This window comes from Simochromis diagramma, unplaced genomic scaffold, assembly GCF_900408965.1.
Source record: "Simochromis diagramma unplaced genomic scaffold, fSimDia1.1 OVJJ01000024.1, whole genome shotgun sequence".
Taxonomy (NCBI): domain Eukaryota; kingdom Metazoa; phylum Chordata; class Actinopteri; order Cichliformes; family Cichlidae; genus Simochromis; species Simochromis diagramma.
The window spans coordinates 2216428-2241823 of NW_024387332.1; the positions used below are offsets into that span (position 1 = coordinate 2216428).

General features: G+C 44.3%; 2 protein-coding genes across 2 annotated transcripts in view; both read right to left on the bottom strand.

Annotated features, from left to right (window-relative positions):
• Nucleotides 1-536: 536 nt before the first annotated feature.
• LOC120718010 (zona pellucida sperm-binding protein 3-like) lies at nucleotides 537-3495 on the bottom strand. Its single transcript, XM_040006312.1, has 8 exons — nucleotides 2962-3495; nucleotides 2751-2869; nucleotides 1631-1734; nucleotides 1382-1556; nucleotides 1090-1192; nucleotides 934-1016; nucleotides 759-856; nucleotides 537-655 (listed from the first exon to the last, which is right to left on the bottom strand). Exons 1-8 carry the CDS (start codon nucleotides 3457-3459, stop codon nucleotides 606-608), a joined length of 1230 nt encoding a protein of 409 aa, XP_039862246.1. The 5' UTR covers nucleotides 3460-3495; the 3' UTR covers nucleotides 537-605.
• A 16972-nt stretch (nucleotides 3496-20467) lies between these two features.
• The window catches only part of LOC120718083 (aldehyde dehydrogenase, dimeric NADP-preferring-like), a 9191-nt gene continuing 4262 nt past the window's right edge, over nucleotides 20468-25396 (bottom strand). The window contains exons 6-10 of the mRNA XM_040006403.1: nucleotides 22932-23049; nucleotides 22688-22829; nucleotides 22442-22608; nucleotides 22253-22352; nucleotides 20468-20903 (exon numbers count right to left, since the gene is read on the bottom strand). Of these exons, the coding sequence (XP_039862337.1) occupies nucleotides 20590-20903; nucleotides 22253-22352; nucleotides 22442-22608; nucleotides 22688-22829; nucleotides 22932-23049 (841 nt within the window). The 3' untranslated portion in view covers nucleotides 20468-20589. The remainder of the gene's footprint in view (nucleotides 20904-22252; nucleotides 22353-22441; nucleotides 22609-22687; nucleotides 22830-22931; nucleotides 23050-25396) is intronic.

The following is a 25396-nucleotide window of genomic DNA, read 5'->3' on the forward strand; positions in this document are numbered from 1 at the left end:
TTATTATTGCTGTTTTGTAAAAGCGCATTTTTAAAGTCTTCAACATTTGTCTTGTGTTTTAATCATTTCCTGTAATGCACTTTGTGACCGTCATCTAAAAAGCACCATAAATCCATTCGTCCAGTGTCCTCACTACACATTTATCAGTCTTTTAAATGTGCTGCGTGAATTTATTTGATGTTTGAAAGTTGAATAAGTGCCACTGATTTCTCATCCTTATTCATCGGTAGTAGTTTCTTTGCAACAAGCATGAAATATGATATCACTTCCTCTTTTGCACATGTTGTGTGTATTTCCCCAAACTACTAACCAGCATGTGCACGAGTTCCAGAAACGACCGGCTGGATCAACAGTGAACTCTTGTTAGCTGCACTGCGAACTTCAGGGTTGGTCACTGTTTATTCATTTTTTGAGAACAGTTTCCAGAAATGTCTTCAGTGTTTCACTCTGCGAAACCATTTTAAAGAAACATCTGCTGGTTATGTGCACGTGCCAGCTTCAGTGTCAGTTTAGAGACGTCACAGCTTCAAATGAAGTTTCTTTTTAAAAAGTTTATTTATTTTCTTTTGTTACAAATGTGTAAAAAAAAAAAAAACCAACATCTTTCACTCTACAACAATGGGGCCCACAGTCACTTCAGCTTCCCATCGTTCCACTTTAAAAAAAAAAAAAAAAAAAAAAAAGCACATAAACGCAGTCATTTTGCAGTCAGGCGTGAGAAATGAAGCATTGTGCACGTTCCTGCTGACATGCATTACCTGTGGCGTTGTCACTCAGGGCTCGGATCTTTCTCATTCCACAAGTGGACTCACAACAGGTACAGAACTCGTTCTTTCCATCTACAGCCATCCACATACTGTGGGAAGAGTCAGTGTCATGCAAGTCCTCTTGAAAGAATCAATGAATGAAAGCTCTTCAAAAACGTTCTCATACCCCTCATAAAATGAGCATGCCTTGTTCTCAATGGTAACTGGGGCAGAAGCTGAGACGGCCTTCAGTAGGCAAGAGATATAAATCTGTTTAAATGAAATTAGGCCTCTTTATTTTAAAGTACACGACAGGGAGCATATATCATCAGCACACACATACCATCCCCTGTAGACCCAAGCTGTGGATCGCGACCTGTAACCGGAGTTTATCAGGCTGAGATCGAGGCATGAACCTGGAAATGGTGTGCTGACCCCCCAGACACCTGTAGGAAAGGCAACACTCACACAGAAGCAGCCACACTCACTCTGTGGGGACATGCTGGTGTGACACTCGAATGACACTCGCACCACACTTAAGGTGGATCAGATTATCAGATCAGGTCAAGCTAAGTGTAGAAAAGAGACTACTGATATAGTGTACTGTATCAAACTGCTGCCCATCCAGAACCTACCCGTCATTTATTAAAGCTTCTCTTCGTCCTGAAGTGAAGTCTGACTTTGTGGTAGCGACACAGCTGTCCACCAGCACCCTGAGGGGGGTTGGAGTTTGTACCAAGACTGCTGCTTCCATGTGAATGACATCTACCAAAGCATATCTGGTGGACGTTCTCTCAAACTTCCAGTCATCTGAAGCAAAATTAGCCATTAAAAGGTTTGCAAAGTCACAGTCGTGTTAATATAATGGCATTGCTGGGACCCACCAGTCATAAGTTTCAGAGAAAAATGCTGCTGTGTCTGTGCTCGCCTGGTAGCTTCACTGGACATCCAGGCAGGATGCTCGGGATCGCTGCTCGCACTGTGTTGCCTGAAATGTCAAAGTTAAGAGCAGTTTTTAGCATCACACCAATCATACTTTAAAAGTACGCTAATACTTTAAACCTGCACCAGAAGGCTGTTGCTTTGTCATCCATGAATCTGCTGACAAAGTTATAAGTCACCAACAAACAAAAAGCCTACATACCTGGAACGTGACTGTATAAAAGCTACAGGATTTCTTTGATGCGTGGCTAAAGCATGGAAAGGTTCCATAAAAACATGTTCGACTCATTGCTGTAAAACTGACGGGGTCACAGCTACACAGTCAGGTTAAAACTGCGTTGGTTTAAAAATTATTAGATCAGGTCAGTGAGCTTAAACATGCTATGTTGGTTAATATATCACCAAGAGCATCAGCCTGGAAAAAGGAGGAAATATGAAGTGCTAAAACTGCAGTACCAAGACCGGCTACTTTAGGTTGAACCCCAAACTCAGTCCCACACTCACACATTAAAATGTCCAATTTTACAGCTCAAAGTGTGCCTGGGACAAAAGAGTTTCCACCTTAATAACATTTGTTCAGGGTGATTTTATTTTGAAACTAACGCATCCATCTGGATTTTTCTCTTGTTAAAAGATGGGGCATAATTCAAATCCATTTTATTTATATAGTACCAAATCACAACAGTCGCCTCAGGGCGCTTTACGCTGTAAAGACCCTACAATAATACAGGGAAAACACCAACACTCAGACAGCCCCCTCTAAACAAGCACTTGGTGACAGTGGGGGGGAAAACTCCCTTTACCCTTTCCTGGTTTCAGGCTGATGGGAGGAAGACAGGACAAGGACTGAAAGAACGAATGACAGGCCTCAACTCTAAAAACTTTATGTGACCACAGAAGACTTAATAAAAAGGCTTCGACTACAGATGTTACATGGCGATATGTTAGGACGGAGTTAGAGTCAGTGTTTAATTAAAGGCTGTTTTGTTGCAACACTTTTCCTTTAATAAGGACCACCGTAAACTAAAGTGGGTGTTCAGTCTGTTCCGCATTTCTAGTCACCTCTGGTAGTGGCATTCAAGTCTAATGACAGCACTCTGGCTCCTCGTAATGCCACTTCTGCCAAACACTTTGGGGTTGTAGGCCAGCGCAAAGGCATAAATGAAGGCATTTTCTGTCAACTAATGAAAAAATACAAAGTGTATTAAAAAAATGAATTTCACTTGTGTGAAAAGGTGATGTAAATGAATGAACAGAATAAAAAGGTTCATACCACTAGCTTGCTACCACAGCTGTGCAGCTCAGATTCAAAAACCAGCACATGAGACGAGTCATCAGTGTCAGTGGCTGAACAACCACCGAGGCTGATTTCTTCTGGCTTTATCAGCTTGCCGAGACCCAGCAAGTCCCGACTCACTTCAACAAAGATCTTACTTTCACCACACCTCACAGCAACACGGTAGGCTGCCACTGGCTGCTTCAGTTCAAACTTGAAAGGTTTGTTCACCCGATCCACTGGATCTTCTGGAAATTTCCAGGAGAGGGGTTCAAGTGCTTGCTGGTTCTGCTTTGACTGGAGCTTTGCAGCTTGCTGAGCAGACTGACTGGAGTGCACTCTGTCAGGTTCTCCTGGAGCATTAGCTTCAGCCACAGCAGGCCTCTGTGCCTGGATCCCCAAGTGTGTTGGCACATTCAGACTGTGGAATCGAGCGTCACTAAGCCTGACCCATGCAAGTACGAAGCTAAATGCAACAAGCTGCCTGGACCCCATGGTTGCAAACAGACACAGGTCTGTGCAGCCTTCTTAAGGATGAGCACTGAAGCAGACTGACTCCTCCCTCTCCCTAATCACCTAAATCTCCTTCCACATGTGTGGATCTCACCCTGGAGGAAACCAAAGGAATTATATTTGTCTTATATTTATGTATTATATCCAATAATTAAGTATATTTATTATATTTATGTTTAGATAGATATTATAGATACTTAAAAACATAACAAATATTCTTGTGCAAAGTACTGATTCAACTTTTTTGCCCAAGTAAAAGTGCAAATGTACAGGCTCTGAAATTCACAGTAAGAAGATAAAAAGTAGCTCTTTGAAGGACGTTTGTACCGGCTGATTTTGTGCAAAGCTAACTGAACCTTGTACTATATTAATATAATAAAATCTTATGAGTACATGGGAATGCAAACTTTATTTCAGAGTAAATTCTGGTTTTAATACAAATCAATGTGCTCAGCTTGATCGGTTGTAGAGAACATGAGCAGAGCAAAGAGAGATTAAAAAAAACAAACGGCTCTATTTCCTGTTGTAGTGGGCGGCTTTGCGTCCACACCTAAACAGGAAGTGGGATTCAGCAGGTGGAGGAACCCTAAAACTGGTTGTAGTTGCTCAGCCCAGTTAAAAGAAGCTTACAATCATTTCTGCTATGAGCTCCAGCAGATGTGCAGGCTGTGACAATCAGACTGTGCTGCTGCTGCTCTGAGGTGCACTGCTCTTTGTGATTTTACAATTCAAGATGTAAGCAGATGTTTTACAGGCTGACTAAACTTATGACAGATGAGCTAGATCGTGTCCACCTGAGGATTTAAGCTCTTCTTTCAGATACCGTTATATTTTGGTACTTTTTAGATTTGGAGTAATCGTGGGCAGGGATGGTTTCCCTGTTGGCGGTTGGCAGTTCCAGGCTCCAGTCACTGATGTGTTTGTCTTTCAAGTCACCTTGAACTCTGCATGCTTTAGAAAATAGGTAAGTATTAGTACTGGACTTCTTTTTTATGAAGGTTTGAACTTTGAGAGTTTAAACAAGAGAGAAAAGTGTGAAAATGTTCATGCCTGTCTGAGAAAAGTGTATAAAGTGTGTAGTGAGGGGTTTGACAGCCTTAAAACATCCAAAATAATTGTAAAAAATAAAGTTGGCTACTTTGTGGATTTCACCTGTCGTGGGTTATTTTAGGAACTCCCGTGAGGGACCGCTGTGGTCGGTCACCTGCAGTTAGCAGGGTTGGGTTGCCTTAATTAGGTGCATCAAGGTATCCTGTTACTCTTGCTGGATGGAGTGGCCGACAAATTTGCTTCAGTGTGTCTAATGAACCTTCTGTAAGCGTCACAGCAGATGCAAAGCTGATTGTGCATTTCTGTGGACATTCAGTTGTAGAAAGAGGAACATGGGAGGGAGTTCACGTTCAGAGTGGAACCAAAGAAACAAAGACTGACACAGAATTCACTTAGTTCCAGTCTATTGTGAGTCAAGTGCTGAAATTTTTCTAATCTAATAACTTTAATCTCAGCCAAACCGATTTACTCCGGAACAAATAAAACACTGAAAAAAGCCAAACAATAACATTTTTAAGTTATCTGAGTGGCTTACGTATCATGTTTAACCTGAGTAGACCGCAGGGGTCTGAAAACGATGAAGCCGGGAGTCCGCTGCTCTCGCCGGCTCGAGCGACCATTGAACCCCCCGGTCAGCTATCGAGCTGGTGGGTAACAGAAAACGTTGGAGCACTTTTACAAATATGTGGTGTCTTGATAAACTGAGCAGATATTTGAAGTTTACACAGCTACATTCTCCTGAAAATATGTAAAAAGGCTCAAATTAAACTTTTTGTTGCTTTGTTGAATGCTCGGAAAGCTCCCGGCCCAGACGGCGTGTCTCCTGCCACCCTCAGACACTGTGCAAACGAGCTGGCCCCAGTGTTTTCTGGCATTTTCAACTCTTCACTGCAGGCATGTCATGTGCCTGCCTGCTTCAAGTCCTCTACCATAATCCCTGTCCCCAAGAAACCTAGGATCACTGGACTAAATGACTACAGACCCGTGGCTCTGACATCTGTGGTCATGAAGTCATTTGAGCGCCTAGTTCTCTCCCATCTCAAGACCCTCACGGCCCCCCTCCTGGACCCCCTGCAGTTTGCATATAGAGCCAACAGGTCTGTAGACGACGCCATCAACATGGCCCTACACTTCATCCTGCAGCATCTGGACTCCCCAGGAACCTACGCCAGGATCCTGTTTGTGGACTTCAGCTCTGCCTTCAACACCATCCTTCCAGACCATCTCCGAGGCAAGCTTTCCCAGATGAATGTGCCTGATCCCATCTGCCGGTGGATCACTGACTTCCTGACGGACAGGAAGCAGCATGTGAGGCTGGGAAAGAATGTCTCGGACTCCCGGACCATCAGCACCGGCTCCCCTCAGGGCTGTGTTCTTTCTCCTCTGCTCTTCTCCCTGTACACCAACTGCTGCACCTCCACCCACCAGTCTGTCAAGCTAATCAAGTTTGCAGATGACACCACCGTTATTGGGCTCATCTCGGACGGGGATGAGTCTGCCTACAGGAGGGAGGTTGAACGTCTGGTGTCCTGGTGCAGCCACAACAACTTGGTGCTGAATGTCCAGAAGACAGTGGAGATTATTGTGGACTTCAGGAAGCACACAGCCCCACTCCCCCCCATCATCCTGACTGACACCCCCATCACCTCTGTGGACTCATTCCGCTTCCTGGGTACCACCATCACCCAGGACCTGAAGTGGGAGCCCACCATCACCTCCGTCATTAAGAAAGCCCAGCAGAGGATGTACTTCCTGAGGCAGCTGAAGAAATTCAACCTGCCAACACGGACGATGATGCAGTTCTACACTGCAATCATCGAGTCCATCCTCACCTCCTCCATCACCGTGTGGTACGCTGGAGCCACTATCAGGGACAAACAGAGACTGCAGCGTGTTGTGCGCTCTGCTCAGAAGGTGATTGGCTGCAGACTCCCATCTCTGCAGGACCTGTACACCTCCAGGACATTGCGGCGTGCAGCTCGGATCTCAGCTGACCCTTCTCACCCTGGACACAGTCTGTTTGACCTGCTCCCCTCAGGCAGGAGGCTCCGGTCCATTCGCACCAGAACCTCTCGCCATAAGAACAGTTTCTTCCCCTCTGCTGTTGGACACATGAACAATAACCATATGACTGTCCCCGCCACTATCACATGACCCCACGCTGTGTCACTGCATCATTCCATGTTTGGCACTGATCACCACCTGCACTAATGTATATATCTTTCTACGTAGCACTCTTAATTCTTATTCTCATGTATATATCTCATGTATATCTCATGCACATATCTTTCTACGTAGCACTTTTAATTCTTATTCTTATTTTTATATCTTTATGACACTATGTTTGCACTGAAGCACCGCAGCAATTTCCTAATGTTGTAAACCTGCTCAACATTTGGCAATAAACCCCATTCTGATTCTGATTCTGATTCTAATGCACAACCAAGTCCTGCAGTGGTACTTCTGAGTAAAAAAACTCATAAAATATGTATGTGGGGTAATCAGGTTGTTAGCTTTTAACTGTTGCAAATCGGCAACGCCTGCCTCGAGAGGGTTAAAAGTTTATTTTGTGACCCAGAAAGATTAATAAGAGTAATATTAAAACTAAGTAGCTGCCGCCATTGTTGGAAACCGGAATTGGCTGGGCCACACTATGAATTCTGGGATATGGTGGTCCACAAAGGACACACACGACCCATCCTTCAAATCTGGGGGAAAAGAGGACGCATTTGTCGGCCGGATTCGGAGGAGTCTACGAAGTGGGACAGCCTTGGTCGTGTCGCTGTGATGTAATCGGTCTACAAATGCGTCCTCGGGAGGATGCAGCCGACGTTGTGGGACACAGCTTATGTCTCTCGCTCTCTCTCTTTCCGTTCCTTGGGTTTCATCTCAGAGTGTGTGTCTGTGTTCCCTGCACTTCCTGTTTCACTTCGATAGTCTCCTGTCTGGTGTGTGTCATGTTCAGTTTTGTTTCCCCCTGCCTGTGTTCCCTTCTGTGGTTTGTTCCCCCGTTTTCCCTTGTGTTATGTCTACATCCTCCTCTGTCCGCTGTGTGTTCCACCACCAGTTTAGTATTTACCACTTTATTCTTTTCCGGTTTGTTCACCTTGATTCCAGCAATAAAGCGGAGTTTAAGTTCGTTCCTGTCTGCGAGTCTGCATTTGGGTCCCATCCTGCCTGCCGCACTCAGCTATTCATGACATAACGTAGAAGAAAACTTGCCAATAGCACAGGTTTGTAGCATTTTGATTAAGACTGCAGGGACTAACTGAATGCAAAGTGAAGAGCATATATGCTATAATTTTCAGTGTTACCACAGTACATCATGGGACAACCAGTCGAGGTGTAATGTGTTTAATAAAATCACTTTCTGTATTTGTGTGAGCAGTTTTCTGTGAAGCGTTATCCCAGGAGAGGCAGAGTTCTGGGCTTTCATGAAGTGGAACAGAAGGAAAGAATGACACAGGACAGGTAAACAGGTAAACTTAGGTAACCAGCAGTTAGCCCCATTAAAATGATTTCCACTGATGCGTGACGGTTTGCTGATTTCAGCCTGTCCTTCTGTTCATAAAGGAGGCAGGTTGCTCTCTTGTGGTGTTCATGCCTGAAATAACACCACATCTCGCCGATGTTACCATAACAACAGCAAGTAATGAGAAATGACTGTCACTCGCTGAAAAACCCATAATGCTGCGATTTACTGTAGGGTGAAATTTATTTTACAGAGATGCACAAACAGGTTCAATACTTTTCATAATATTATAAAAAAAATCACATCTTTGTTTTTTACTTTATTTTTCACTCACCTGCTGTTGCTAACATGGAACTGACCATGTTATGTACAGATAAACTGTATCTACTATTAAATTGCTCCCATTAGCACCTACAAATCTGTTCTTTTTCCTCCTGATGTTCAGTGCAGATGGTTTGGAGGAAAAGCAACATCCCTAGCATTAATGTCTGGATACTACACAGACGTGTGAAGCAGAGTTTTCCTGAGTCAGTAGATTATAGAACCACCTTCAGATTAAACAAACTTTTTCAGCATTCAGTTGTCGATTTGCAGGTGTGTTTGGGATCCTTGTCCTGTTGCATGACCCAATTTCAGCTAAGTTTAAGCTGAAAGCCAGCCTCTCATTTGACTCTAGAATCCTTTGGTTTACAGAGTTTATGGCCAACTTAATTACTGTAAGGTGCTCAGGTCCTGTGCCTGCAGAACAAGCCCAGATCATCACTCTTCCACTACCGTGCTTGACTGTTGGTGTGTGTTTGTGCTGATGTGTGCAGAGTTTTACACCGTTTGCTGTTTTTCAAATCATATCAAACTTACAGTCACGAGCTAATAACTATAAACTCTCTGACATGCTACATACATGTCAAAGGTTGGTGCTCTGACAAAGAGATTCTCTGTCCCCACTGCCCTTCTGCAAAGGCTTGAGCCCTTCAGTGAGATCATTGACAAGACTGCCAACTCCTCTACATGGATGACAATAATCTGAAGGCCAGCAGTGAATGAAACATTAATTCACTGATCCACACCACTAGGATCTACAGCAATGACACTGGAATGTCATTCAGACCAGGAGAGTGTAGTTGGATGAAACTGAGGGGATTGCACTACAATAAGGCAACACTGCAGACAGTGAGGACCACTACAAGCACCCGGGTTCCCTAGTTCGCCCCAACTCCAGCTGTGAGACTGTACACTAATCCGAAGGATTCAGGCCGAGGACTAGTGAGTGTCAGATCCACAAATCAAGGTTGAAACAACAATAGGATAGAATAGAATTCAACTTTATTGTCATTGCACATGTCACAAATACAAGACAACGAAATGCAGTTTGCATCCATCCAGAAGTGCTTTAGCCATGATATGGATATATTACAGAAATGGGTCTATAATGGGTATGTTACAATGTACACAGTATGAAGGTATGTTACGAATCTGCTATAATTATAATTATGTACAGGCTGTAGTGGGTATACAAGCTATGCACAGGCTATGAACAGGATATAAATATGAAACTATACAGAAATATGAACTATGAACTATGCAAGTTATAAACAGTTGTAGAATTATAATAATTATTGTACAGAATGATTGTTTATGCAGCATTTACAGTAGTGCAGATGAGATCAGTGAGGGTGTGGCTACTTTCTACAATGGTTATATAAAGTGCTGGTGGTTGTGAGTGGTGGTTCAGCCATGTTATTTTTGTGTGTATGAGGGTACAGTTGTCCATTTGTTTGTTTTTGTCCATTGTGTGTGTGTTCAGTTGTAGGTGGGTGTGTGTATGTTCAGTCCATGAGTTAAACGTGGGTCAGATGTCAGGAGGCAGAGTTCAGGAGTCTGACAGCTGTGGGGAAGAAGCTGTCCTGGTACCTGGTGGTCTTAGTCCGGAGGCTCCTGTAGCGCCTCCCAGAGGGCAGGAGGGTGAAGAGTCCATGTGCTGGGTGACTTTGATGATTTTCCCAGCCCTTTTCAGACACCGCTTCCTGTAGATGTCATTTATGACAGGAAGTGGTGCTCCGGCGATGCGCTGGGCGGTTTTCACGACCCTCTGCAACGCCTTCTGGTCTGAGGAGAGCAGTTCCCGTACCAGACTGTTATACAGTTGGTCAGGATGCTCTCGATGGTGCAGCGGTAGAAGTTCACCAGGATGTCTGAGGACAGGTGGTTCTTCCTCAGAGTCCTCAAGAAGAAGAGGCGCTGGTGAGCCTTCTTGACCAGCTTGGAGCAGTTGGTCGTCCAGGTGAGATCCTCGGAGATGTGGACTCCCAGGAACTTGAAGCTGCTCACACGCTCTGCAGCTGTCCCTTTAACATAGATGGGTGGACAAAGATACATAAGTACATCAGGAAGATGGCCAAAACTGATAGTGTGCTTTGTGAGTACTTCAGGCTGCAGAAACTTGAGAAAGGACTGTACAGCCTGTACCACTGGCACTGATATTGAGAAAGTGGCTGGTTAAAGCTGGACTGAAAGACAGCATAGAGGCACTAATCATGACAACACTGGAACAAGTTTCATAGAGGCTGGGGTCTACCATACCAGGCAAAACCCCAGGTGCAGGCCCCTGTGACAGTCTTTATTTTAACAACATTGTCAGCACAGGGGAAGTCCCGAAGGCCTGGACAACCAGTATTACCAGTATTACCATACCCATATGGAAGAACAAAGGGGATGTAGCCGAATGCTCAAATTATCGTCCTATTCTCCTACTATGTCACATGGTGAAAATATTCGAAAGAGTCATCAATGCACGTCTTCGGGAAATTGTCAACGTCACCCACAACCAATGCGGTTTCGTAAAGGGATGCGGAACAACTGACGCCATACACGCTGCCCGCCTCCTGCTGGAGAAGCAAAGGGAAAAGAACAAGACGGTACAGCCTTCCTAGACCTTGAAAAGGCTTTCGACAGGGTACCCCATGACCTCATATGGCACTCCCTAAGATCGCATGGTGTCCCTTAGGTGTATGTCAAATGGATACAGCTCCTCTATGACAACGTCACCAGTTCAGTCCGATGCGCCACTGGACTATCACCTCCCTTCCCAGTTAGCGTCGGAGTCCACCAAGGATCAGCTCTATCACCCCTCCTCTTTATCCTTTGTATGGATACCATCACGGCCGACCTCCAGTTACCTCATCCATGGTCTCTCCTCTTTGCTGATGACGTATTCCTCGCCAGCAAAGACAGAGAAGAGATCCAAACGACGACTCAACTCTGGAAGACCCGGCTCAATGAATATGGTATGCGGCTCAATACGAAAAAGACCGAATACCTGGAAGGAGGCCCCCAAACTGATGGCATCATCATAATTGACAACGAAGAGTTGAAGAAGACAGAAGAGTTCCGCTACTTGGGCTCAGTCATCAGCTACGATGGAAATATCCCCTCCGATGTCCAAGCACGAATAAATTCAATTCAATTCAATTCAATTCAATTTTATTTATATAGCGCCAAATCACAACAAAAGTCGCCTCAAGGCGCTTCATAGGTACAGAGAAAAACCCAACAATCATATGACCCCCTATGAGCAAGCACTTTGGCGACAGTGGGAAGGAAAAACTCAATGCATCATGGGAATCCCCCAGCAGCCTACGATTATTGCAGCATAACTAAGGGAGGATTCAGGGTCACCTGGTCCAGCCCTAACTATATGCTTTAGCAAAAAGGAAAGTTTGAAGCCTAATCTTGAAAGTAGAGATAGTGTCTGTCTCCCGAATCCAAACTGGAAGCTGGTTCCACAGAAGAGGGGCCTGAAAACTGAAGGCTCTGCCTCCCATTCTACTTTTAAATACTCTAGGAACAACAAGTAGGCCTGCAGTGTGAGAGCAAAGTGCTCTAATAGGGTGATATGGTACTACAAGGTCATTAAGATAAGATGGGGCCTGATTATTTAAGACCTTGTATGTGAGCAGCAGGATTTTCAATTCTGGATTTAACAGGAAGCCAGTGAAGGGAAGCCAAAACAGGAGAAATCTGCTCTCTCTTTCTAGTCCCTGTCAGGACTCTTGCTGCAGCATTTTGGATTAGCTGAAGGCTTTTCAGGGAGTTTTTAGGACTTCCTGATAATGATGAATTACAGTCGTCCAGCCTGGAAGTAATAAATGCATGAACTAGTTTTTCAGCGTCACTCTGAGACAGGATATTTCTAACTTTAGAGATGTTGCACAAATGGAAGAACGCAGTCTGACATATTTGTTTAATATGTGCGTTGAAGGACATGTCCTGGTCAAAAATGACTCCAAGGTTCCTCACAGCGTTACTGGAGGCCAAGGTAATGCCATCCAGAGTAAGAATCTGCTTAGACACCATATTTCTAAGATTTTCAGGGCCGAGTACAATAACCTCAGTTTGATCTGAACTGAATTTAAATGCAGCCTGGTTAAAATGGCGACAGGTCACTGGTGTCCTTTGTGACAGAAGAGTGCCAGATCGACTCAAGGGAAAAATCTACAAAACGGTGGTTGCCCAATAGCCCTGTATGGCTCTGCATGTTGCCCGCATTGACCACACATGAACTGATGCGCATTCTCAATGGAGCCTGGGAATTACAAGATGGGACTGTGTTACGAACAAAGACATACGGAAGCGACTAGGTGTAGCCCCAATCAAGGAAAAGATGCTTGAGTCCCGCCTGAGGTGGTATGGACACATGATTCAAAGTGATGAGAACTCTGTAGCAAAAACGGCTATGAGGACCGACCCAGAAGGACGCCGGCCTCAAGGCAGACCGAAGAAACAGTGGATGGACAAAATTTAGGAAGACATTAAGACCGTCAACGCATCACCTGAGGACGCCTTGGACAGAACCAAATGGAGAAACCTTTGCCGAAGAGCGGACCCTGCACCAGCGGGAACAACGCAAGGATGAAGAAGAAGGCCCCTGTGACAGTCCACCACATAACAGCAGGCAGGGCATACATGAAACACCTTAACCAAGTGGCCGACACAGTACACAGGAACATCTGTGCCGAGTATGAGCTGAAAGTCCTGAGGGGAAAATAGGATCTGCCCCCTAGGGTGGTGGAAAATTACTGAGCTGAGATCCTGTGGGACTTCCAGATAGAAGACAGGTAAAGTGGTGATGGCTAACCAACCGGACATAGTAGTGGTGGACAAGCAGAGGACAGACAGCGTAGACGAACCAAGTAATAGCAATATCAGGAAAAAGAGAAACTCGAGGAAAACCAAGGGTTGTGAGTGGAGCTCGAGAAGATGTGGAGGGTGATGGCAACAGTGGCAACAATCAGAGCAGGGCAGTGACTCAAACTGGGCGAGTGGCTCCACCAGATCACAGGAACAGCAAAGATACTGCGCAGGACCCTCAACATGTGAGACACACCAGTCTGACGGTCCCGGGGTCCAGCACCAGGAACCAGGACCTGGTCCATCCAGGTCTTTAGATGACATGCTCCATCCTGAGCCATGGGCGTCCCCAGCAGAGTCACAATGCATTCACACATTAAATGAGGACGTGCGTCATCAATATGAGTAACGTATAGCAAAAGAAGGCTGGTGAATGCCCTTTATTTACTTACAACTGCATCACTGAAAGCATTAATAAAATGTTAAATATTTTCTACGTCATTGCAAATTCTCTTGAATTATTGATGGTGGTAAAATCAAAATAAGCACTGAAGCTTTGTTTGTGCATTTGGCAGACGTTTGTGACCAGAGATGCTGCCTGTCTGCAGGGAGTGAATCACCCTGTAATCAAACACAGTAACCAGCAGCAGCCCGACGTTCTACATATACGTGCTGTAGCACTTCCAACATTGATGAAAGTTGATGCAAACACACACATAAACACATTTCCATTATGAATGTATGCAAATATATGTTCACCTTCGCACTTGCTCTTGAATTGAGGTCAAGATTTCAAAATTAAAAAGGTGTGTTCTTCCTGATCTTCCAAACTATGAGACTGATGCATTATTCATGAACTGTAATGAGGCAGCAGTGTATGAGACATCCCACTGTACCTCACATATCGTGCCCTGAAGCCAAATGCTTGGCAGGAAAAAAAGTATGTTTACATGTGTCTGTTCCAGCGCAGCAGTGTGATGAAGGCGGGAGCTGTGCAGCTCGCTGCCAGCAACATTCAGGCAGACAGCTGCTGGCTCTCTGGCTCAGGGAGTTTTATCCACAGAGGACATGAGGGCAAACCTCAGCAAAAGTTAACTTTACACATCAGCAGCAACTAAAGCTCTTCAGAAGCATCTCCCGCAGTGCATGAGTCATGCACAAAAGGAACAGATCACTACAGGAGGTCAGATAGTGAGTGCTGCAGATAAGAAAAGCCATCCAATCAGAACTCAGATTTTAGGCCAAGAATAGAAAAAAAACCTTGGAAAAGTGTCTCTTTAAAAATCACTTGAATGTTGCCATAAATCCAGATATTTTTGTTCTGATGACATTTTCTAGCACGCCTTTGTTCTGCGTGTTACAGCCCGCCTCATGTAGCGACATGAGACGCAAGTTGTGTTCGGTCTGCAGGCTCCTGCTCGTCGGAGGCGTGGGAGCGTTGTGGCAATGTCACGCAATTACATCCCCATAACCCCAACTAAACATCACTATAATTAAACAAGGGCTTTATAAATTCTTAAAACAGATTACAATTGTGTCACACACTCGCTGTCATGGTCCTGAGTCATTTTGACCGAGCGTTCTTAGTTTTCTTGTGTTTTTGTATTTTGTTCGTTTATTATTCTATGGTTTCCTCGGTTGTTTAGTTTATTGCATTTGTGTCTCTGCCCTCGTGTCTCTGCTCCCGTGTCTCTGCTCCCGTGTCTCTGCCCTCGTGTCTCTGCCCTCGTGTCTCTGCTCCCGTGTCTCTGCCCTCGTGTCTCTGCTCCCGTGTCTCTGCCCTCGTGTCTCTGCCCCCGTGTCTCTGCCCTCGTGTCTCTGCCCTCGTGTCTCTGCCCCCGTGTCTCTGCTCCCGTGTCTCTGCCCTCGTGTCTCTGCCCTCGTGTCTCTGCTCCCGTGTCTCTGCCCTCGTGTCTCTGCCCCGTGTCTCTGCCCTCGTGTCTCTGCCCTCGTGTCTCTGCCCCGTGTCTCTGCCCTCGTGTCTCTGCCCTCGTGTTTCCCTATGTGTCTGCGTTTTTATGGTGATGTGAGTTCTCGTGCCATCTTGTTTTCTCCAGCCTGTCATGTCCGCCTCTCTCCCTCGTGCTCCTCATGCTCTCTCTCTCCTTCTCCAGTCTACTTCTCCGTGTACTTCCTGTTTTACTTTGAAGGTCCGTGTCCTGTGTTGGTGTGTTCAGTCTTGTGTTCTCCCTGTCTCGTTTGTGTAATCAGCGTCAGCCGTGTGTCCCAGCCTGTCAATCCTGATCTCCTCTTGTATGTAGTGTCCGTGTCTTCCGCTGCTCGTCGTCGCATCGTACTATCAAACATCGCTGTGTGTTCCGTTAACCTGTTTGCCCGCCCGTTAGTTTGTTTTCTTCTGTTCAATCGGCGACTGGCAGTAAAGCTGTTTATTCTGAGTTCACCCTTGCCTCCGTGAGTCCTGCATTTTGGGTCCTTTTCCCTGCCTGCCTGCACACAGCCATGACACTTGCCTCTTGACATTTGACCTCTTAACCTTTAAAACGCATTATCCTGCTTATTCAAACAACTCAAATCACAGTGCCCCATTTCTTGCCTATTCACATGTATAGACTGAGCAGTTATAATATGGAGGCAAGGTGCCTGGCTGAGATGATTTAATGTGTTATGGCACTGTTGGAAAGTAAGGTAACAAGGGATATAATGACATGTTGTAGAACGCTGTGTTTGGTGATGTACCCAGAGAGAGGGCTGGCCAAGTGTGTCATATGTGAAACAGGCAGGCTCTAGACCTTCCTAGTACTGATTCATCAGTAGGCGGGCTCAGGACTGGCAGTCCAACCTGTCCTTGGTTGACTGTGAAAGGCCCTTCAGTGACTCCTGTTCCTCCTCCCCAATGTCATTGTTCAGTTCATTGTTTTGGTGTGGACCATCTTGTTCCATCCCTGCTTCCCTCACTTCTTTTGTTGTAGTTTGTTCCTCAAATGGCGTTGCTTCATTTCCCTGAGCTCACCCACGTGTCTGGTCGCAGGTACGTAAAGATTCCTCTTTGTTTCCACTCCTCAAATCATTCCTAACTCGTAATAAGTGGAACTCACGTTCTCATCCTAGCTTGTGTCACAGTTGGATTGAGACTCAGTTGCTCTTTGAATTCAATTCAGTTTTATTTACACAGCGCCAAATCACAACAACAGTCGCCTCAAGGTGCTTTATATTGTAAGGTAGATCCAACAATATTACATACAGAGAAAAACCCAACAATCATATGACCCCCTATGAGCAGCACTTTGACGACAGTGGGAAGGAAAAACTCCCTTTTACCAGGAAGAAACCTCCAGCAGAACCAGGCTCAGGGAGGGGCGGGGCCATCTGCAGCAGGGGTGAGGTAACGGAGGTTAATAGTAACTAACGATTAAATGCAGAGTGGTGTACGTGTCTGTGTGAAACGAGGTGAGAAAAGGAGAAACAGTGCATCGTGGGAAGCCCTAGGCATACGTATGTTTACTGTAGATGTAAGCATGCATAATGTAAATAGAACTAGCCTAGCACAGAACCATATTAACATTAGTGTGTGAGGAAGACTCCGTATTTATGTGAAGAAATCAGAGATATGATTGAAACCACCGCAGTGCAGTACTTTTACTACAGCGTGCTCTAATCTGTGTAATAACATATTGTGGTGAACAGTAATGAACGCTGCACTGAGGTCTAGCAGGACAAGCACAGAGATGAACCTTCACTGTGCTGGCGGCAGTGAAGTGGATCTGTAGAATCATAGTAATTAGGATCTCTTTGCCAGCACGTTGTTATTGAGCTAAGATTTAAAAAGCTCTCTGACGCCTCTGGAAAATAATGAGACAATAATAATGACACAACAATGATTCTAATGCTCAAGAAAAGTCTAAAATATAGGATCTGGCAGGATCCCCGTAGAAAGGAAGACAAAAACGACTAAAATCCAGTGGATGGTCGCTGACAGAGCCAATCTGATTCAAGTCACAAAGGCCACTAATGAGCACAGATATAGTGATGAGCAGTTAATGAGGCAAAGTGGAACTGAAAATACAAGTTGCTGACAGCTACACACACACAAATAAAGTGACGAGTAGTTAATGAAGGAAAACAAAACTACAAACGCACATGACAGCTTCGCTTGTCTCGTCTTTAAAAGTCCAGAATGAAGCTTTTAAAGATCTGAAATATGGTAAAACTGTAGGAAGTAAATAGTGCTTTCCTCTGAGTGACTCTACACCACTATATAAGTGACTGTATATACACTATACGATGGTTACGCAACGTTATTGAGGCCTCCAGGAAAAAGTGAAGGCTGCCTGTGTGAGTGAGGCAGGCTGCTGAGAGGGCGACTGTTTCTTTTTGCTGGCTCACGAGCTAAAGGGCTCAGTATCCACAGACCTATTAGGTGATAAAGCTGTCAGTTAAGAGCTTAGCAGAGCATAGCAGAGGGAGCAGGGGGATCCAAATGCTAATGGGGTGCTAGCTTAAATGACTTAAACAAGCTGTGCAACAACTCTTGTTGTACTTTTACGTATAACTAGACATTCACTGCAAGTTTTCCATGGATGCAGTGAAATATCATGCAACATGATATTAACAGAGAGCCTGTCAAGCCTGAGAGGCAAAACCATCTTCATCTTCTTTCAGTTTTTCAGTCTACTCTCACTGCTTACATGAAGACTCATCAGGCGAGTGTGACGATGTGAAGGACAGTTCAAACATCATGTCCAAGTCACTTTTCTTCTCTTTTCAGGATTATAGAGACATTTTAACAAGAACATTTTGTGGAATTACTTTTATGTGGAGCTTTAAAACTCCAAATAAAAGCCTATAAATGTGAACACATGGAACACTTATTCACCATTCTCAGTTCTGGCTCTCTACCATCTCAAAGATCTCTGCTGCCATCTGGTATAGAAACATCGTATGATTTCAGTAAACTACAACCTCTGCGCTCATATATTGTTAACAGTCCGTGTCATGTAGGTTAAAGCTATGAAGTTGTACCTGTGGGTGGCTGTAGTTCAGGAGGTTGAGCAGGTCAGCTACTAATCAGAATCAGCTTTAGTTAGTCTACTCCAGTCTGCTTAGGTAAGATACTAACCCCAAGTTGATCTCCAGTGCTTCCATCAGAGTATGGATGTGTGTGAATGTTAGACAGAAAGCACTTAAGCCTAGAAAAAAGTGCTTGTGTGATGTTGTATTAAGTGCTTTGTATAGTAGAAAAGTGCTGTAGAAGAATCAGTCTGTTCACTGTTTAAATGAACTAATCATATTCAGCATTTGTATTTTGTTTGGCAGGGATGCTACAAAAACATACATATATAGAAAATAATGAAGCACTGGAGGCAGGAAGTTAGCAAAGACAACACGCAACAGAATCACTTCACAGCAAGTCTGTGAAATTAGCTTTTAGAAGTGATTTAAATCAGGTCACTGATCGTGTGAGCCTGAATTCCTCAGACAGGCCGTTCCAAGGGGAAGAAGGAAAGAACCCATATTAGCACTGTCAGTAAAAGCGACTGATTTTTGTTTTAGTATGGAAACTTGGAGCCAGGATATGTCCTTCAATGCACATGTTAAACAAATGTGTAGGAATGCTTTCTTCCATTTGTGCAACATCTCTAAAGTTAGAAATATCCTGTCTCTATTACTTCCAGGCTGGACGACTGTAATTCATTATTATCAGGAAGTCCTAAAAACTCGCTGAAAAGCCTTCAGCTAATCCAAAATGACCTTGTAGTACCATATCACCCTATTAGAGCACTTCACTCTCGCACTGCAGGCTTATTATTGTAGGGTCTACCTTACAATATAAAGCGCCTTGAGACTGTTGTTGTGATTTGGTATGAGACTGCATGCTACATTGACCTGCTGCACCATCTTGTGGTCCAAATTAATATTACAAGAACGTATGACCCTGCTCTACTGTAACTTCTGTCTTCAACGCAGTATGTTGACTTAAAGTCATAGAGGTTGTCTCTCTGCATTCTGTTGATTACAGTCGTTCTAGAAGAGTTTAAACTCAGTTTAAATTTAAAAGCCAGATGGGTTTTTGTGACTGCTCTTGAGCAACTGTTCTCATTGAATCATATCTGGTAGTCATGTTCTTTAGAAACAGGAAAGAAATCCAGCAAGGACATGACATGAGCCCTAAGAGATTCACCTAAGCTCTTCAGAAATGGTCTCGGCGATGGGGGGGGGGGGGGGGGGGTTGGCTCTGGTGAGGTGAAAGGTAGGAACAACAGATGGGTTTAGAGTGGAGGCAGGAATACATCGGGGATTGGGTCTGAGCCGCTTCTTCTTTGCAGTGGTGGTGGAAGGGCTGAGAGATAGGATGATGTTTGCAGATGACATTGTGATCAGGCAGGTAAAAAAGAGCCTGAAGAGGTGCAAATGTGTTGGAGAGAGAAGAGCAAAGTAACAAAATGCATGAGAGTGAATGAGAAGGAGGCAGGCAGAAAGGTGAACATCCAGGCACTAGAGATACTGAAGGTAGATGAGTTTAAATACCTGAGGTTAACTATCCTGGTGAAGAAGCGAGTGCTGGCAGGGTGGAGTGGGTGGAGACGAGTGTCAGGGCTGATTTGTGACAGGACAGCATCAAGAGTGAAAAGTTACGTTTACAAGATGCAGTTCCATGTATGTTTGCACGTGTTTAAATCACACCTATTTTCCTAGAAAATGTAAACGAGGGGTAGAGCAACACTTTTGCACAGTAGCTTTAATGATGTATGGTTTGGAGACAGAATCACTCAGAAAAAGACTGGAAGGAAAGAGTGAAAGTTGCTCTCCAGAGTCAACATCTGGGTTGTCTTTGGGAGTGACCTGAATGGACAAGATGAGAAATGAGTAGATCACAGGGACAGCTCAGGTTGAGTGGTTTGGACACAAAGTTAGAGAGACGAGGCTAAGATGTGCAGAGGGATCGTGAATACACTGAACCAAGGATGCGTGAAGAGAGAAGGAACACCAAAGAAAAGGTTCATGTAAGAAGTCATGCAGAGAGCTGGGGTGACAGAAGAGGATGCTAAAGATGAGACAATACAGAGGCAGATGGGGCACTGCAGTGACCCTTAAAGGGAAGAGCCAAAACAAAAAGAAGATGTTAAATGTGCGGTAATTTGTCTCAATAGTGCCCTCTTGTGGTCACAATAGTAACAGAGTGTAAAAGGATGGAGACTTGCTCAGTTTTGTGCCAAAATAAAATGAAGGTTTTAAAAAAAATGGAATATTACATTTTAAGAACACATCTTTTAATTTTAAACAACAAATTACATCAATATTTCCTCACAAAGTGAATGTTAACCGACTGTAAAAATAGAATCCAATTCACACACTGCTCATAAAAGAGATAATAGATCAAGCCAAAGGTTACTGTTTTATTCATCTTTATGAAACAATAAAACAAGATTCATCTGATCATGAACATCTGTGAAAAGCACTTTTGTTTCTTTGGAAGGATCTTCCATAGTGAGGTCACAGTGTGTCTAGTTATAGAAGCCTCTCCAGTACCAGCAGGTGCAGTTGAGGCCCGCTGCAATGAGCAGGATGACCAGCAGGGCGATGAGGAGACCGAGGCCGATGATGGTGGCAAGAATGGCCCACACCAGGGTCCTCTTGGACATGTCAATCAGCGGCGACGCAAGGGCCATCCGAGCCCTGCGTGCCCGCTGGCGGTTCTGAGGAGGGTACCTGGCCAAGTTAACGCTCTCCATGCCCAGTGACCGGACCATGCATGCCCTGTGGTGGCTCAGCTGGTCAAAGGTGTGTTTGCCATGGTAGCGTCCCATACCACTCTGACCTGGAGGGGTGACACACAAGTCAGTCGTGTCTTCTAAAAGGAGCGCTTCATTTGTGATTTGTGCTGTCAGTATGTGCTCACACATGGACTGTAACAGGGTGAGAGTGACTTTTTCTTGCATCAGTGATCACAGTGCAAACGTGCTCCTGATGTAAAGATCCCCAATATTGTGTATGTGTCTCCATACATCACTGAAGGTTTAAAAGGTGAACTGGCTGATGTTAGTAGTGTGAATGATGTAACACTTAGCTTGAATAGTTTTATTGCTCGCCCACAGATTTGCACAGTGGGTCAGTTTGTGATTGTAGGGTCATTTTTTAACTCAAATGAGGGAGACTACAACACAGCCCGGAGACAGACAGACAGTCCTCTCTACATGTCCAGCCAGCTTGCAAGCACAGCCGTCTCCTCCAGCCGGAGATGCTGAATAATAACACATTTAATGTTGGAGGGCAAGCTTACACATGGGAAGTCCAGGTTTCAGTAAGATACGTGAAGATAGATACCATTACCGAAATAGGCAGTGTTCTCCAGAACTCAAATTTGATCTCAATCTTGTCCAGTATAATTTGCTTCATATAACATTTTTAATTGTTTGTAATCTCAGCTCCTGAATGTATTCTTATTCAGGCTTCATGAAGAAAGTCTGGCTCACTAAGCACGACAGGCATCAGCTCAGAATCAGCTGTAGTTCCAATAAATGTGTGGAACAGTTTTCTCAAATCTGCAGGAGCTGTCGATGAATGTTTGCTCACTGCTCCACAGCACACACAGAAAAACGCCAAACGGAGCGAGTTTTATTAAAAAGGACTCGACTCAAAGAAAAACACCCACAAATATCCTGAGAAAGGAGACGGAGATGGGTTACTAAGTTAAAGGTTCACTTCTGCTGCCAGCAGATAACAGCTACTCACTAGTAGCTTAAAGGTAACACAAATGTGACTTGACACAGTAAAAGTTCACGACTCAGTGCTGGCCCGCTCACTGACTGAGCAGCTCTTCACAAGCTTGACTCACTGCTGAATGAATGGGTGGCAGCTGAGCTCCTGGAGGCGACAGGACACACACACACACACACACAGCACAAAGAATAGGAGGGCTGTCCGTGGCATGTCCAGTAACCAACAAGTTAGCCAATGAGCAAGCGGTATCACACTCGGACCCGCTTCTCTGCCTCCCATTCTTTTTAAAAACAATGTTTAGCTGCTTTGATTGTTTGTAGTTTTGTCTGTCATCTGACATCATGGTTTAGCTGACACTGTTTCATCTGATGTTGTGTTTTTTTGTCTAAAGCTGTCACATTTTGTGAAGCTTTCCCACTTCAAAGCCACACTTTGAAGTCTTCCTACCTACGCCACCGAACGGGAGGGAGTTGAGCGTATAGTGCATCATGACGTCGTTGACCGTCACGCCACCGCTCGTCGTCTCCGCAATCATTTTTTTTATTGCCTGTGAGAAACGTGAGAAGAAATCGTTGTAAGACGAGCACGAGGGACGCTGCTAACGTTAAAAGCTACTTAAAGATGGTTCCTTCTCACCTTCTTGTCAGAGCAGAAGATGTACAGAGCCAGGGGCTTCTCTCTCTCATTGATGAAGGTGATGGCATTGTCCATGTCACTCACTGTAACTATGGGCAGCACGGGGCCGAAGATCTCCTCCTGCATCAGCCTGGAGTGGGGCGGCACGTCCTTCAGCACCGTTGGGGCTTTCAGTGCAACATCAACGTTTATCAAACAGAGCACAGATGGATCTGCATCGCATGATTCAATCTGCATTTTCATTACCAATGTAGCGCTGTGAGGAATCACTCTGTCCACCCACCACAGGAGTGTAGCCCTCCATCAGCCCCATGATTCTGTTGAAGTGACGCTGGTTGACAATTCGCCCGTAGTCAGGTGAGCATTTTGGATCGGCACCATAAAACTCCTGGAATGGAGCAGAGAGGTAGTCTCAGTAAGGTTTCACACCGTGCAGCTCCACCTGTATGAGCGAGTCGCAGTGATTCTCTTTGGTCATTGGGTGCTTTACCAGAAGCGTTTGTCGGATGCACTCCACCACTCGACCCTGGATGCACGGCTCACACAGAATGTAGTCTGGAGCGATGCACGTCTGCCCACAGTTGATGAACTTCCCCCACGTGATACGACTGCAAACAAACCAGGTGGAGAACAACTTTACAATATTCGTGTTTTCGTTTATTCTTAGAGGAACTTTATTCATTTTATTGAGAGTGTAGCTATCCCCCCCAAAATAAAAAAAACAAGGAAAAAAACACCTTTTTCTTGCTTTGACATTTACTTCCTTTTAACTGAGAAAAGATTTGTTGCGGCCCCAGCAGGGCGTCCTCCTGAAGTTACCTGTGTGGGCGTGTCCTACCGTCTCTCCTGCCTTAGGTGCCGCCTTTTTCTTTTGTACAGCTGACTCACATCAGCAATTAAAGGTATTTAAATGGTGATAGCGGCTTGTAGTGATGGCCAAATGAAGCTTTCTGAAGCTTGTGTTGAAAAACGGTTCATTACTCGAAGCTTTTCAACACAGTCCTCTCTGGTGACATCTGGTGGCCAAAAATACGAAGAGCAGCTTGAATCCACAAAATAAAACCAACCGCTTCATTATGATTGCCCACTCTACAGAGTGGAGTTTTGTCTGATATTGGGCCGCCGTTGTGTTGCTTTGAACGTGTATTTTTTGGTGGTTAAAAAATGTGTTTTATTTGTTTAATAAATAGTTTTGACCAGTAAACTCTCCTTGTTATGCACCATGGTGTGGTCTTTCTTTGCTTGTGACTTCTTGATGTTGGTAAATACAATAATTGAAAAATACCACGTTACATATAATATATACATATAATAATGTACAACACATTATGGAGTATGCTTCTGCTCTGAGGTCCTGCCTCCATGCACTTATGCAATTAATCGCTAGACAGGTGTATTTATAAATAATATTATATTAGGGAAATTTCCCCAGACATATTTTTGACCTGGGGGTAGAATTGATTGTGAAATGGAAAAGGAAAATGCTTATGAAATTGCAAATTAAAAACATGATGCATTTAAGGTAACCCTTTTTCATTTTTATTTAAGAAGAGAATTTGTTCTAGTGTGCGATGGCTGAACCTGTTCCTTTTCGTGGAGATAATTTCTCCTGCCTTAAGGAAAATCCTTTCACATGGAACAGAGGAGGCTGGAGTGCAGAGAAACTGGTAGAGATACAGTTATACAGTCTACCTGGGCCCCACAAACTATCAGCTGAAGAGAATAAATAAATTCAATTGCTGCACATTTGGCAGACTAACATTTTCAGATTAATTAAACAATAAAATATATATTTTTATAACATTACATGTAAAGAGTCGAGTGGAAGTTTTTCTAAAGTTATTTAATGATATTTATATTATGGAAGCAGATTTTTGACATTTTACCTTTTTCCCGTTTTCAGATATAATAAACACGCACAAAACAAAAGCAAACGGCCAGAACACAAAGCTGGAAAACCCACCCGATTGACAAAAATCAACTCAAAATCCTCCCACACAACAGAACCTCCTCTATTCCTCGCTGGCTCCAAATCTCTCAGTGGAATGATCAGTGGTTCGCTGTCACCATCAAAACACTCCACAAATCCCGGGAATGATTCGCTTCCTCATAAACCATTGAATCAGACACCGAAGCAGTTAGGCTCTAACTGAAGCTTCGGACGTCACCGATCACGTGACTCTGGCCAAACGAGTCAAGCTTCGACACAGAGCTTCTGAAGCAGTGTGTTGATTTTTTTGACACAGGCACCGGAGCTTCAGCTTCAAGCGGGCCATCACTAGCGGCTTGTCCGTCTCTGTCAGTTGAGTTATTAGTAGAAACTTTAATAAAACTCTCTAATTTAACCCCTTTTGCCTCCCTGTCTCCTTTTTCTGACCCGCACACTTTTGTTACTTTCCCTGGACCCTTTTAGGGGAATGTAACAGATTCTGGTAACATCAAATGGTTCGTGACATTTCTGTGAGTTTGGTCTTTTCTATTTCGGTCCTTACAATAAAGAGTTTGTTGTTTTTTGTGCAGTAGGCTTGACATATTTAACTAAATGACAGAGTTGGAGTTTAATTCAGTCCCAGGAGTGCCAGAAGAGTGGGTCAAAGTGTGCTGCGTTTAAGGACCTGTATTTTCCAGCTTTTTGAGGCCTTGTAATTGAAGCACAGGAAAAAGACTCAAACTAAGCTCTGTTTAACTGCAACCAAACCAAATGTATGTTTAAGTTCATTTACTCAATAAAACATCAAGGCCTAACATTTATGAACTGAAACCAAACAATGTTTGTCACGTTAGTCAAAATGTCCATGTGAATTTTTATACTCAGGAATTTCTTAACCAACATTTTAATATATTCAGCTTTCAAGAGTTTTCATGTTTCTTGTTGTATCCAGGTCACAGTGGCTGTTTCAGTGATAGTTACTGAGTTATGGTTTTAAAAGTGCATGTGCTATACCAGCATCCACT